Source organism: Grampus griseus (genome assembly GCF_964374135.1).
Source record: "Grampus griseus genome assembly, chromosome: 6".
Taxonomy (NCBI): Eukaryota; Metazoa; Chordata; class Mammalia; order Artiodactyla; family Delphinidae; genus Grampus; species Grampus griseus.
In genome coordinates, this window is record NC_139000.1 from 69,325,407 (window position 1) to 69,337,694 (window position 12,288).

Below are 12,288 nucleotides of genomic sequence, written 5' to 3' on the forward strand. Positions count from 1 at the left end.
TGATATACTTAAAGTGATGAAAGGGAAGAACCTACAACCAAGATTACTCTACCCTGCAAAGATCTCATTCAGATTCAATGGAGAAATCAAAAGTTTTACAGACAAGCAAAAGCTAAGAGAATTCAGCACCACCAAACCAGCTCTACATCAAATGCTAAAGGAACTTCTCTAAGTGGGAAACACAAGACAAGAAAAGGACCTACAAAAACAAACCCAAAACAATTAAGAAAATGGTCATAGGAACATGCATATCGATAATTACCTTAAACGTGAATGGATTAAATGCTACAACCAAAAGACACAGGCTTGCTGAATGCATACAAAAACAAGACCCATATATATGCTGTCTACAAGAGACCCACTTCAGACCTAGGGACACATACAGACTGAAAGTGAGGGGATGGAAAAAGATATTCCATGCAAATGGAAATCAAAAGAAAGCTGGAGTAGCAATACTCATTTCAGATAAAATAGACTTTAAAATAAAGAATGTTACAAGAGACAAGGAAGGACACTACATAATGATCAAGGGATCAATCCAAGAAGAAGATATAACAACTATGAATATATATGCACCCAACATAGGACCACCTCAATACATAATGCAACTGCTAACAGCTGTAAAAGAGAAAATCGACAGTACCACAATAATAGTGGAGTATTTTAACACCTCACTTACACCAATGGACACATCATCCACAATGAAAATAAATAAGGAAACAGAAGCTTTAAATGACACAATAGACCAGATAGATTTAATTGATATTTATAGGACATTCCATCCAAAACAGCAGATTACAGTTTCTTCTCAAGTTTGCACGGAACATTCTCCAGGATAGATCACATCTTGGGTCACAAATCAAGTCTCAGTAAATTTAAGAAAATAGAAATCATATCAAGCATCTTTTCTGACCACAATGCTATGAGATTAGAAATGAATTACAGGGGAAAAGTAAAAAACACAAACACGTGGACGCTAAACACTTCGTTACTAAATAACCAAGAGATCACTGAAGAAATCAAAGAGGAAATAAAAAAATACCTAGAGACAAATGACAGTGAACACACGGCAATCCAAAACCTGTGGCATGCAGCAAAAGCAGTTCTAAGAGGGAAGTTTATAGCAATAGAAGCCTACCTCAAGAAACAAGAAAAATCTCAAATAAATAATCTAACCTTACAACTAATGGAACTAGAGAAAGAAGAACAAACAAAACCCAAAGTTAGCAGAAGGAAAGAAATCATAAAGATCAGAGCAGAAATAAATGAAATAGAAATAAAGAAAACAATAGCAAAGAACAATAAAACTAAAAGCTCGTTCTTTGAGAAGATAAACAAAATTGATAAAACATTAGCCAGACTCATCAAGAAAAAGAGGGAGAGGACTCAAATAAATAAAATTAGAAATGAAAAAGGAGAAGTTACAACAGACACCGCAGAAATACAAAGCATCCTAAGAGACTACTACAAGCAACTCTATGCCAATAAAATGGACAACCTGGAAGAAATGGACAAATTGTTAGGTATAACCTTCCAAGACTGAACCAGGAAGAAATAGAAAATATGAACTGACCAATTACAGGTAATGAAATTGAAACTGTGATTAAAAATCTTCCAACAAACAAAAGCCCAGGACCAGATGGCTTCACAGGTGAATTCTATCAAACATTTAGAGAAGAGCTAACACCTATCCTTCTCAAACTCTTCCAAAATATAGCAGAGGGAGGAACACTCCCAAACTCATTCTACGAGGCCACCATCACCCTGATACCAAAACCAGACAAGGATGTCACAAAGAAAGAAAACTACAGACCAATATCACTGATGAATATAGATGCAAAAACACTCAACAAAATACTAGGAAACACAATCCAGCAGCACATTAAAAGGATCATACACAATGATCAAGTGGGATTTATCCCAGGGATGCAAGGATTCTTCAATATACGCAAATCAATCAATGTGATACACCATGTTAACAAATGGAAGAATAAAAACCATATGATCATCTCAATAGATGCAGAAAAAGCTTTTGACAAAATTCAAAACCCATTTATGATAAAAACTCTCCAGAAAGTGGGCATAGAGGGAACCTACCTCAACATAATAAAGGCCATATATGACAAACCCACAGCAAACATCATTCTCAATGGTGAAAAACTGAAAGCATTTCCTCTAAGATCAGGAACAAGGCAAGGATGTCCACTCTCAATGCTATTATTCAACATAGTTTTGGAAGTCCTAGCCTTGGCAATCAGAGAAGAAAAAGAAATAAAAGGAACACAGATTGGAAAAGAAGAAGTAAAATTGTCCCTGTTTGCAGATGACATGATCCTATACATAGAGAATCCTAAAGATGGCACCAGAAAACTACTAGAGCTAATCAGTGAAATTGGTAAAGTTGCAGGATACAAAATTAATGCATAGAAATCTCTGGCATTCCTATACACATCCTAATGATGAAAAATCTGAAAGAGAAATTAAGGAAACACTCCCATTTACCACTGCAACAAAAAGAATAAAATACCTAGGAATAATCCTACCTAGGGAGACAAAAGACCTGTATGCAGAAAACTATGACACTGATGAAAGAAATTAAAGATGGTACCAACAGATGGAGAGATATACCATGTTCTTGGACGGGAAGAGTCAATATTGTGAAAACAACTATACTACCCAAAGCAATCTACAGATTCAATGCAATCCCTATAAAATTACCAGTGGCATTTTTTACGGAACTATAACAAAAAATCTTAAAATTTTTACAGAGGCACAAAAGACCCCGAATAGTCAAAGCAGTCTTGAGGGAAAAAAACAGAGCTGGAGGAATCAGACTCCCTGACTTCAGACAATACTACAAAGCTACAGTAATCAAGACAATATGGTACTGGCACAGAAACAGAAACATAGATTAATGGAACAGGATAGAAAGCCCAGAGGTAAACCCACGTACCTATGGTCAACTAATCTATGATAAAGGAGGCAAGGATATACAATGGAGAAAAGACAGTCTCTTCAATAAGTGGTGCTGGGAAAACTGAACAGCTACATATAAAAGAATGAAATTAGAACACTCCCTAACACCATACACAAAATAAACTCAAAATGGATTCGAGACCTAAATGTAAGACCGGACACTATAAAACTCTTAGAGGAAAACATAGGAAGAACACTCTTTGACATAAATCACAGCAAGATCTTTTTTGTTTCACCTCCTAGAGTAATGGAAATAAAAACAAAAATAAACAAATGGGCCCTAATGGAACTTAAAAGCTTTTGTACAGCAAAGGAAACCATAAACAAGACCAAAAGACAACCCTCAGAATGGGAGAAAATATTTGCAAACAAATCAACGGACAAAGGATTAATCTCCAAAATATGTAAACAGCTCATGCTGCTCAATATTAAAAGAACAAACAACCCAGTCCAAAAATGGGCAGAAGACCTAAATAGCCATTTCTCCAAAGACGACATACAGATGGCCAAGAGGCACATGAAAAGCTGCTCAACATCTCTCATTATTAGAGAAATGCAAATCAAAACTACAATGAGGTATCACCTCACACCAGAATGGGCTTCATCAGAAAATCTACAAACAACAAATGCTGGAGAGGGTGTGGAGAAAAGGGAACCCTCTTACACCATTGGTGGGAATGGAAACTGATAACAGCCACTATGGAGAACAGTATGGAGGTTCCTTAAAAAACTAAAAACAGAATTACCATATGGCCCAGGAATCCCACTACTGGGCATATACCCAGAGAAAACCACAATTCAAAAAGACATATGCACCCCAGTGTTCACTGCAGCACTATTTACAATAGCCAGGTCATGGAAGCAACCTAAATGCCGATCAACAGATGAATGGATAAAGAAGTTGTGGTACATATATACAATGGAATATTACTCAGCCATAAAAAGGAACAAAATTGGGTCATTTGTTGAGACATGGATGAATCTAGAGACTGTCATATGGAGTGAAGTAAGTCAGAAAGAGGAAAACAAATATCATATATTAATGCATGTATGTGGAACCTAGAAAAATGGTACAGATGAACCAGTTTGTAGGGCAGAAATTGAAACACAGATGTAGAGAACAAATGTATGGACACCAAGGGGGGAAAGTGGTTGGGGGGTGGGGGGATGTATTGGGCGATTGGGATTGACATGTATACACTGATGTGTATTAAATTGATGACTAATAATAACCTGCTGTATAAAAAAAAAAGGTACTAATAGGGAAGGACTCTAAGACACATCAATAAGTGAGAAAAATAAGGTGTAGTAGAACGGAGAGTTATAATATGCTTTATTTGCCTAAAAAATAAAAATGATTTTTCTGCTTTTTGAACTATGTGAATAAATTATTATATAATTTTGAAAACGAAACAAAAAAAATAAAGTAACTGTTTTACTGTCAAAAAATAAAATAGTACTGCTATAGACTTGGGCATGCAAATATCTCATCGAAACTCTATTTTCAGTTCTTTTGGAAGTGGGATTGCTAGGTCATAAGGTAGGTCTATTTTTAATTTTTTGAGGAGCCATCATACTGTTTTCCATAACAGTTCTATTTTATAATCCCACCAGAAGTTCACAAGGGTTCCAATTTCTCTACATCCTTACCAACACAGTTTTTTTCTATTTTTTTAAAAAATAGTAGCCATCCTAATGGCCATGAGGTGATATCTTACTGTGGTTTTGATTTGCATTTCTCTGATGATTAGTAATGTTGAACATCTTTTCATATCTTTGTTGCCATTTGTGTACCATCTTTGGGAAAATGTCTTCAAACTCTTTGCCCATTTTTATATGTTTCTCCTTTTCCCTTTCCCTATGCTTCTCCTTTCTTGACTGTTTGACCTTTTATTGACTCTGCTTCTCCCTGTTTTTCAACTTCTACTAATTGTTCTACTTTTCTTGCTGACTCTGCATGTGCTTCTCCTTTTTCCTATGCTCCTCCTTGTTGTAGCTGTTTTTCCTTTTGCTGACCCTGCCCCCACTCCTGCTTCCCCACTTTTCAGGGTCTGCAGATTCTGCTGCTTTTTCTGCCTCTGCTTCTCCTTTTCCTGTGCTTCTCCTTTCTACAGCTGTTTTTCCTTTTGCTGACTCTCCACTTATTTCTCCTTCCCTGTTTTCAGCATCTGCTGATACTTCTACTTTTCTACTGCTTTTTCTGACTCTGCTTCTCCTTTCTCCTGTGCTGCTCCTTTTTCCATGCTTCTTATTTCTGCAGCTCTTTTTTCTTTTGCTGACTCTGCCCCTACTTCTGCTTCTGCACTTTTCAGGGTCTCCAGGTCAGCTGCTTTTTCTGCTTCTGCTTCTTCTTTTTTTCCTGTGCTTCTCCTTTTTCCTGTGCTTCTCCTTCTCCCGTGCTTTTCCTTTCTGCAGCTGTTTTTCCTTTTGCTGACTCTGCCCCCATCTCTGCTTTCCCCTGTTTCGGTGTCTGCTGCTGCTGCTTTATCTGCTGATTCCACCCCTGCTTTTCCTTTTCCTGCTGATGCTTTTCCTTTTGCTGATTCTGCTTCTCTTTCTGCTAATGCTGATTTCCCTTCTGCTGCTTATGTTGATCCTGCTGCTTCAGTTACTTCTTCTTGGTCTGCTACTTTTTCATACATCATTTCTGACCTCCTTGTAACTTCACTTCTATATGGCCCTCAATGGCTACTCCAACCCTGGCTTCACCTTATGGCTGCACTTAGAACTGCTAGAGTGTCTCATTTTTTTCAATTTCAAATTACCTCCCACCTGAAAAATAAAAAGAAAAGAACATGGCGCTATGTCACAGATAGCTGGTTAACCTATGGATTAGCTGTTATATCTGGTGCTCACCTGTGGAGCAGTCAGCCATGGCACAGGCTGAGGAGAAGAAGAAGCAGGGATCACATGGGACAGAATGTACCATTTAGAGCCACAGGGACTGAAGGTAAACAATTCTCCTGAGAAGGAGATGGACCTGAGTGGTAGTGATTGTCTCCTTTTCTAGAAGTGGATTAAGGAGTGAGTGAGCAATAAGGCAATAATGTAGAGTAAGTTACTCTTTGTAGGAAGCTGGATGAAAAGACATGAGAGAACATGGAAGAGAGTTAAGTAGCAATGTGGAATATTCCTATCCAGGCAAGAGGGAAAGACTGGAGACAAATAAGAGAGAGAAGAACAGAGGGAGCAAAGTTTCCAGCAAGTGAGAATTGAAAGGTTGAACACAATTGAAGCTGTGATACCAAATCCTTTGAAACTAGTAGAAAGGAGGGAAAGTTGGCATGTTCCAGTTTCATGATGCTGTTGAAGTATTTTATTATTTTTTTCCTTTCTGTTGCAGGTCCTGAATCTGTGCCTCCTTCCCTTCTCAAAGTTGTGATGAAACCCATAGCAACTGTTGGAGAAAGCTACCAGTATCCTCCTGTGAACTGGGCTGCACTCCTCTCTCCACTTATGAGGCTAAACTTTGGTAAATATCATGTTTTTAGGTCTTCAGACTCTGCTTTTAGGATGTGACCTGAATAGAAAATTGTGTGTCACAATTGGTAGTGACTGGATGGATGTCTGGGTACTTGAGGTTTGTCTTCTTGGATGGGACAGCTGGGTTACTTTCATTGAGTCACTTTCTAAATAGCTGAGGGGGAGGGGAAGGAGGTTTGAAGACACAGACCAGATACACTCATCAAAACAATACTCGACTGAGATGGTGCATGTCGCTGGGCGTGTGGTGCAGGTCCCAGAAAGCCTGGTTTGATGGTTATCAAGCTGCATTTTCAGAACTCCAGGTTTCAAGGAAATGCCCTATGGGATGCTGTATTAGTTTGCTATTACTGCTGTAACAAATTACCACAGACTTAGTGGCTTGAAACAACACAAATTTATTATCTTATAGTCCTGTAGGTCAGAAGTCCAACATGGTTCTCACTGGGCTAAGATCAAGATATCAGCAGAACAGCATTCCTTCCTAGTTGCCCAGGGGAGTGATGTGGCCTGAATGTTTGTGTTCCCTGAAAATTCATATGTTGAGAACCTAAACCTCAATGTGATGGTATTAGAGGGTGGGGCCTTTGAGGGTGATTAGGTAATGAGGGTGGAGCCCTCATGAATGGGATTAGTGCCCTTATAAAAGAGGCCCCACAGAGCTCCCCAGTCCCTTCCACAATGTGAGGACACAGCAAGAAATCAGCAGTCTGCAACCTAGAAAAGGGCTTTCACCGGAACCCAACCACGTTGGCACCCTGGTCTTGGACTTCCAGCCATCGGAACTGTGAGAAATAAATTCCTGTTGTTTATAAACTACCCAGTCTGTAGTGTTTTGTTATAACAGTCCAAACAGACTAAGACAGGGAGAATCCATTCCCCTTCCTTTTCCAGCTTCTAGAGGATGCCCATACTCCTTGGCTTGTGGCCCCCTTTCCCCATCTTCAAAGCAAACAACAGAGGGCTGAAGACCTCTCATGCTGTCATCTGTCTGGTTCTCTGAAGACAGGAAAGGTTTTCCATATTTAAGGATTCATGTGATTAATGGGTCTATTTCAGTAATCGAGGATAATCTCCTTATCTCAAGGTCTTTAACCTTAATCACATCTGCAAAGTTCCTCTGCCATACAAGAGAACATATTCACAAGTTCCGCGGATTAGATATAGGCATCTTTGGGGGCCATTATTCTGTTTACCACAGGTACTTTGTGGTGAGAGGCAAAGGGAATGCACATCTCAGTTTGTCCACAGCAACCTCTAGTATGGAGTTAGAGTGTTAGCATAGGCAAATTTAGATGCATGTATTTGCCCCCCACCTCCAAAAAAAAAAAAAAAAAAAGAGGGAGAACAACTTTAACAGTGCTAGAAATTGTATATGTGTGTGTATTTGCCATGAGTGCTCTTTTACAGTAGGTGCTTACTTACATATGATATACAAAAAGATTTGTATACTTTATGTACAGTTTAAGGGATAATCAAAGATTATTTTGACTGAACACAATTTTCATTTGAATGCTTTCATTTGAACCTAATCCTATATAAGATATGATCTCACCATACTATGCTTCCAGATCTCACCATACTATGTTTCCAGAAAAATATGTTCCCCTGCCCCTCCCCTGCTTTTGTGTGCTATATGGAAGATGTTGGTGTTTTAGTAAAAATCCTTAGTAAAAAGAAGAAAAGGTCTGGTTGGGAAGATGCATCTGCCGACTGGGATCAGGCTTAAAAAGACTGGGTCACTAGAGAACATGGATACATCTCTCAGGCCTTCCAGATTTGTCTATGTGCTGAATGTAAGATGGAGAGGAGAGAAAAACAGAAACGAGATTTTTAGCTAGAGTTTTCTCAAATTTTTAATAGTATTTGAGTGTTTAGGTTTGTCTAGACATCACAAGAGAACTTTCCTGAGCTATTTCAAGATCCTTGCCAGTTCCAAAACTCAAGCCTCTGATACAGCGGGTACGTTCTTTTGCTTCATAACTAAAAACGTCTCTTGAAATACCTTATGGTTTGCTGAAGTTCCATTACCTTTAGACATCACACACAAGTTCTTTTACCTTTAGATGTCTGATTTGAGACATTGAAGACTGAATATGAGTTAAGAGAAGCAGCTATATTACAGATAGTTTTTTCCTTTCTTCTTTTTCAGGTGAAGAGATTCAGCAACTGTGTCTTGAAATTATGGTGACCCAGGCTCAGTCATCCCAGAATGTCGCTGCACTGTTGGGAATATGGGTGATGCCACCACTGATCCATGGTCTGAGTGTATGTAGTAATTAAGGATGTTGAGCAACAGGAGGATATGGTTCTTTTGGGGGAGATCAACATTCATTTGTGTGTGAGCTCTCAAAGTCAAGAGTGGACAAATGGGATTTCACAGTGAGGACTTGACAATAGCTGGACAGCAAATTGGAAAATTGTGGGACACAGAACTCTGCCATAGCCATCACCATTCATGCTTTCAGCTGCCATTTATTACAAGAAAAAGGGACAGTGATGATCAGAGATATTAAAATTCCTTTCTCAAGACCATACAGGTAGAAAGTTGTACAGTTATTGGAACCTGGGTTTGTTTATATGATATGCAGTCGTTTCAGCAGGTATTAAAAGAAAGGCAAATCCACACACACTGGATAAATGATCCCTCCCTTTCACAGAAAGGCAGCAATTAAGGCGAGCCTTGAAGGCTTGGTAGGATTTCATTAGGCATCAAGTTAGAGACACAAGGGAATGTAAGTGGGAAGGTGTATGTGGAGAGAGTAGAACATCTCTGCCAATGGTGTTCAGCTTGAGTAAAGTGCTGAGGGAGAAGTGATCTAGCCTGGTATTTATGATAGAGGGGGCCAGCACCTTCCAGGGCATAGAGGGGGCCAGCACCTTCCAGGGCACCTTCCTACCTTCTAAGGGTAGGTAGGAAGAATAGGGTGAGATTATTTAAAGATGTATAATTTTGGGTACATTTCAAGGTAGGACCCCCCAAAAAACCACATTCCATGATTCCTTAGAGGTTTACCAATTAATTATAAGTTAAATGATCTCCTCTTCGTTATTCTTCTATTCTAGGAGGCTTTAATTGTTTGAGGATAGTGCAAAACCCTCTTATTATTTCCTCAGTCTTTCTGGCTTTAGTCTCTACTCTGTACTTCTTTTTTTTTTTAAGCTTTCCTACGTCTCCTGATTCTTTTTAATTGAAGGTCAGTGTTACTGAGGTCTGCGTCCTTTCCATCAGCTGTTATTACCTGTCTGCTCCAAACAGCTCCCATTTAGCTACCACTTAATGAGCACTGGTTATGTACCTGCTACTGGTAAGCACTCAATGAGTACTTTCAGACATCAGATTTAATCTCTCTTCAACCCTGACAGGCCAATTTTTTTTTTTTTTTACAGCTCTATTGAGTTGTAATTTATATTCCATAAAATATGGCTATTTTAAGTGTATAATTTGATGGGTCTTAGTACATTTATATATTTTCATCCATCACCAATAATATTTCCATCACTCCAAAAAGTTCTATCGTGCCTACTTATAGTTAATCCCCACTCTCAATCTCAGACTCAGGCTACTACTGTTCTTTTTGTCTCTATAATTTTGCCTTCTTTAAAGAACTTTCATATAAATTTAAATTTCATATAAACTTTAGAAATTCTTTAGAATGGAATTGTACAGTATTATATCTTTTGTGTCTGGTTTATTTCACTTTTGAGAAGTAGATTTTATTCCCATTTTATAGGTTGATGAACAGAAGCAACTGGAGGTTAAGCGAAGTTTACATAGCAAATAAATGGAAGAGTCTGGCTGACTCAAAAGCCTGTGTCTTGAACACTGTTCTGTTAATGCTTCCTTCCTTTTGAATCATCTATAATTCTAACAGCCTGTTTTTTTGATCTCAGACATTTTTCTAGGTTTTAGTTATCCTTCCATTTCTCTTTTAGATCTGTCCTATTTCTTTTTTTTTGCATTTGTCCTTGATTAGGAACCTTTCTTATTATCTTTGTTAATTAACAAATTAAGTTTGTAAATTCATTTTTTAAATTATGTACCTGCTCATTTAAAAAATGATCTGAAATGGCATGTTTTTTAACATGAAATCTTCTGTAACTCATGAAGCTACATTGATCTTTTTTTGAAATATACTGGTTTTTGTCAGATTTTATTTTTTAAAGCACTTCTTTTAGACTTGCTGCTCCTTTAGTATCATACTTAATGTTTCTAAGAATTTTTGAAGCCTGCTTTCTCAAAGTCTGTGGCTCACAGCTATCATTAACTATGCCCCTTCTTAGCGCTCCTGAACTCTTTTTTTTTTTTTTTCAATACGCGGGCCTCTCACTGTTGTGGCCTCTTCCGTTGCGGAGCACAGGCTCCAGACGCGCAGGCTCAGCAACCATGGCTCACGGGCCCAGCCGCTCCGCGGCACGTGGGATCTTCCTGGACCGGGGCACGAACCCGTGTCCCCTGCGTCGGCAGGCGGACTCTCAACCACTGCGCCACCAGGGAAGCCCGCTCCTGAACTCTTAATATGCTATGGTCAGTTCCATACGCTTGGCTGGTTCTTCTTTGCTCAGAAATGGCCCCAGAATGCCAGTTCCCCTCATTATTTCTTTATTCTTCCTCAGAAGAAGAAATGAATAATAATAGATATTCTGTTTAGTCGATTTCCAGCAGTTGAGCCTTCATCTTCAGGAGCTTTTCTTGCCAGAGAATGTGACCTTTTAAGACTGAATAGCAACTGTCATGTTCTTTTAGAAGTAGCATTTTATTCCCCTCGCTGAAGAGATCCAAGGTTTAAGCTGAGTAGTTCACAGATGGATTGGCAGATACCATATATCCACACGAGTCACCCTGGATCAGAAGTCACCGCAGCCGCTAAAATTACATGCATCGGTGGTCCATTAGACCATGAAGCTGTGGGGAAATGAGGGTCTAGGAAACAACCTGAACTTTTTATGTTTCACCTGAACCTTTTATCTTTCAAACACAGTGATGACCTAGAGGTTTTGAGCATTACAAACCCAGACTTGCCTGTTTACATCTGACCTCTTCTGTTTTGCTTTCAGCTGAATATCAAGAAATACCTCCTGCTATCTGTGCCTTCGTGGATAAAACACGTCTCTGATGAACAGATCGTGGGTTTTGTTGAAAGCTTGATGGTGACAGTTTTTAAAGCAGCTTCCCCACTCTCCAAACCTGAGTTATGCCCGAGTGCCTTACAGGGTCTGAGCCAGGCCATGAAACAGCCCAGCCCTGCCTACCACCTCTGGAGTCTGCTCAGCAAAGCTACTGGGAAAATTTTTGACCTTCTGCCAAATAAGATTCGGGTGAGGAACAAAAATATTTACATTCCTGACAATTTATGTTTGGGATTTTTTAAAGCCTTTTGGCAAAGCAGGGAGGTACATGTTTTAAGAATGTGGTGGGAAGGCTAGCAAGAAATAACCACGTTCTTCACTAAGAATGTTTGCTTCCAAGATCTAAATTGAGGTTGAATATTTAGAACCAAAGTTTTGAGCACGCTCAGAAGCAGGTTAACCAGTGCGGCACCAGAAGTTTGCTCTTAGGCCTTTTACCAAATGCCCGTAGAAGATGAGCACGTTCAGAAATCCTTACACTGGGACTTCCCTGGTGGCACAGTGGTTAAGAATCCGCCTACCAATGTAGGGGACATGGGTTCGAACCCTGGTCCAGGAAGATCCCACATGCCGTGGAGCAACTAAGCCCTTATGCCACAACCACTGAGCCTGCACTCTGGAGCCCATGAGCCACAACTACTGAAGCCCACACGCCTAGAGCCCGTGCTCCGCAACAAGAGAAGCCACTGCAACGAAGAG

General features: G+C 39.3%; 1 protein-coding gene across 1 annotated transcript in view; it reads left to right on the top strand.

Moving 5' to 3' along the window:
• Positions 1-12,288, top strand: part of FOCAD (focadhesin) — a 312,127-nt gene that overhangs the window by 284,316 nt on the left and 15,523 nt on the right. Inside the window, exons 36-38 of the mRNA XM_082656700.1 lie at positions 6,320-6,448; positions 8,612-8,727; positions 11,518-11,778. Of these exons, the coding sequence (XP_082512826.1) occupies positions 6,320-6,448; positions 8,612-8,727; positions 11,518-11,778 (506 nt within the window). The remainder of the gene's footprint in view (positions 1-6,319; positions 6,449-8,611; positions 8,728-11,517; positions 11,779-12,288) is intronic.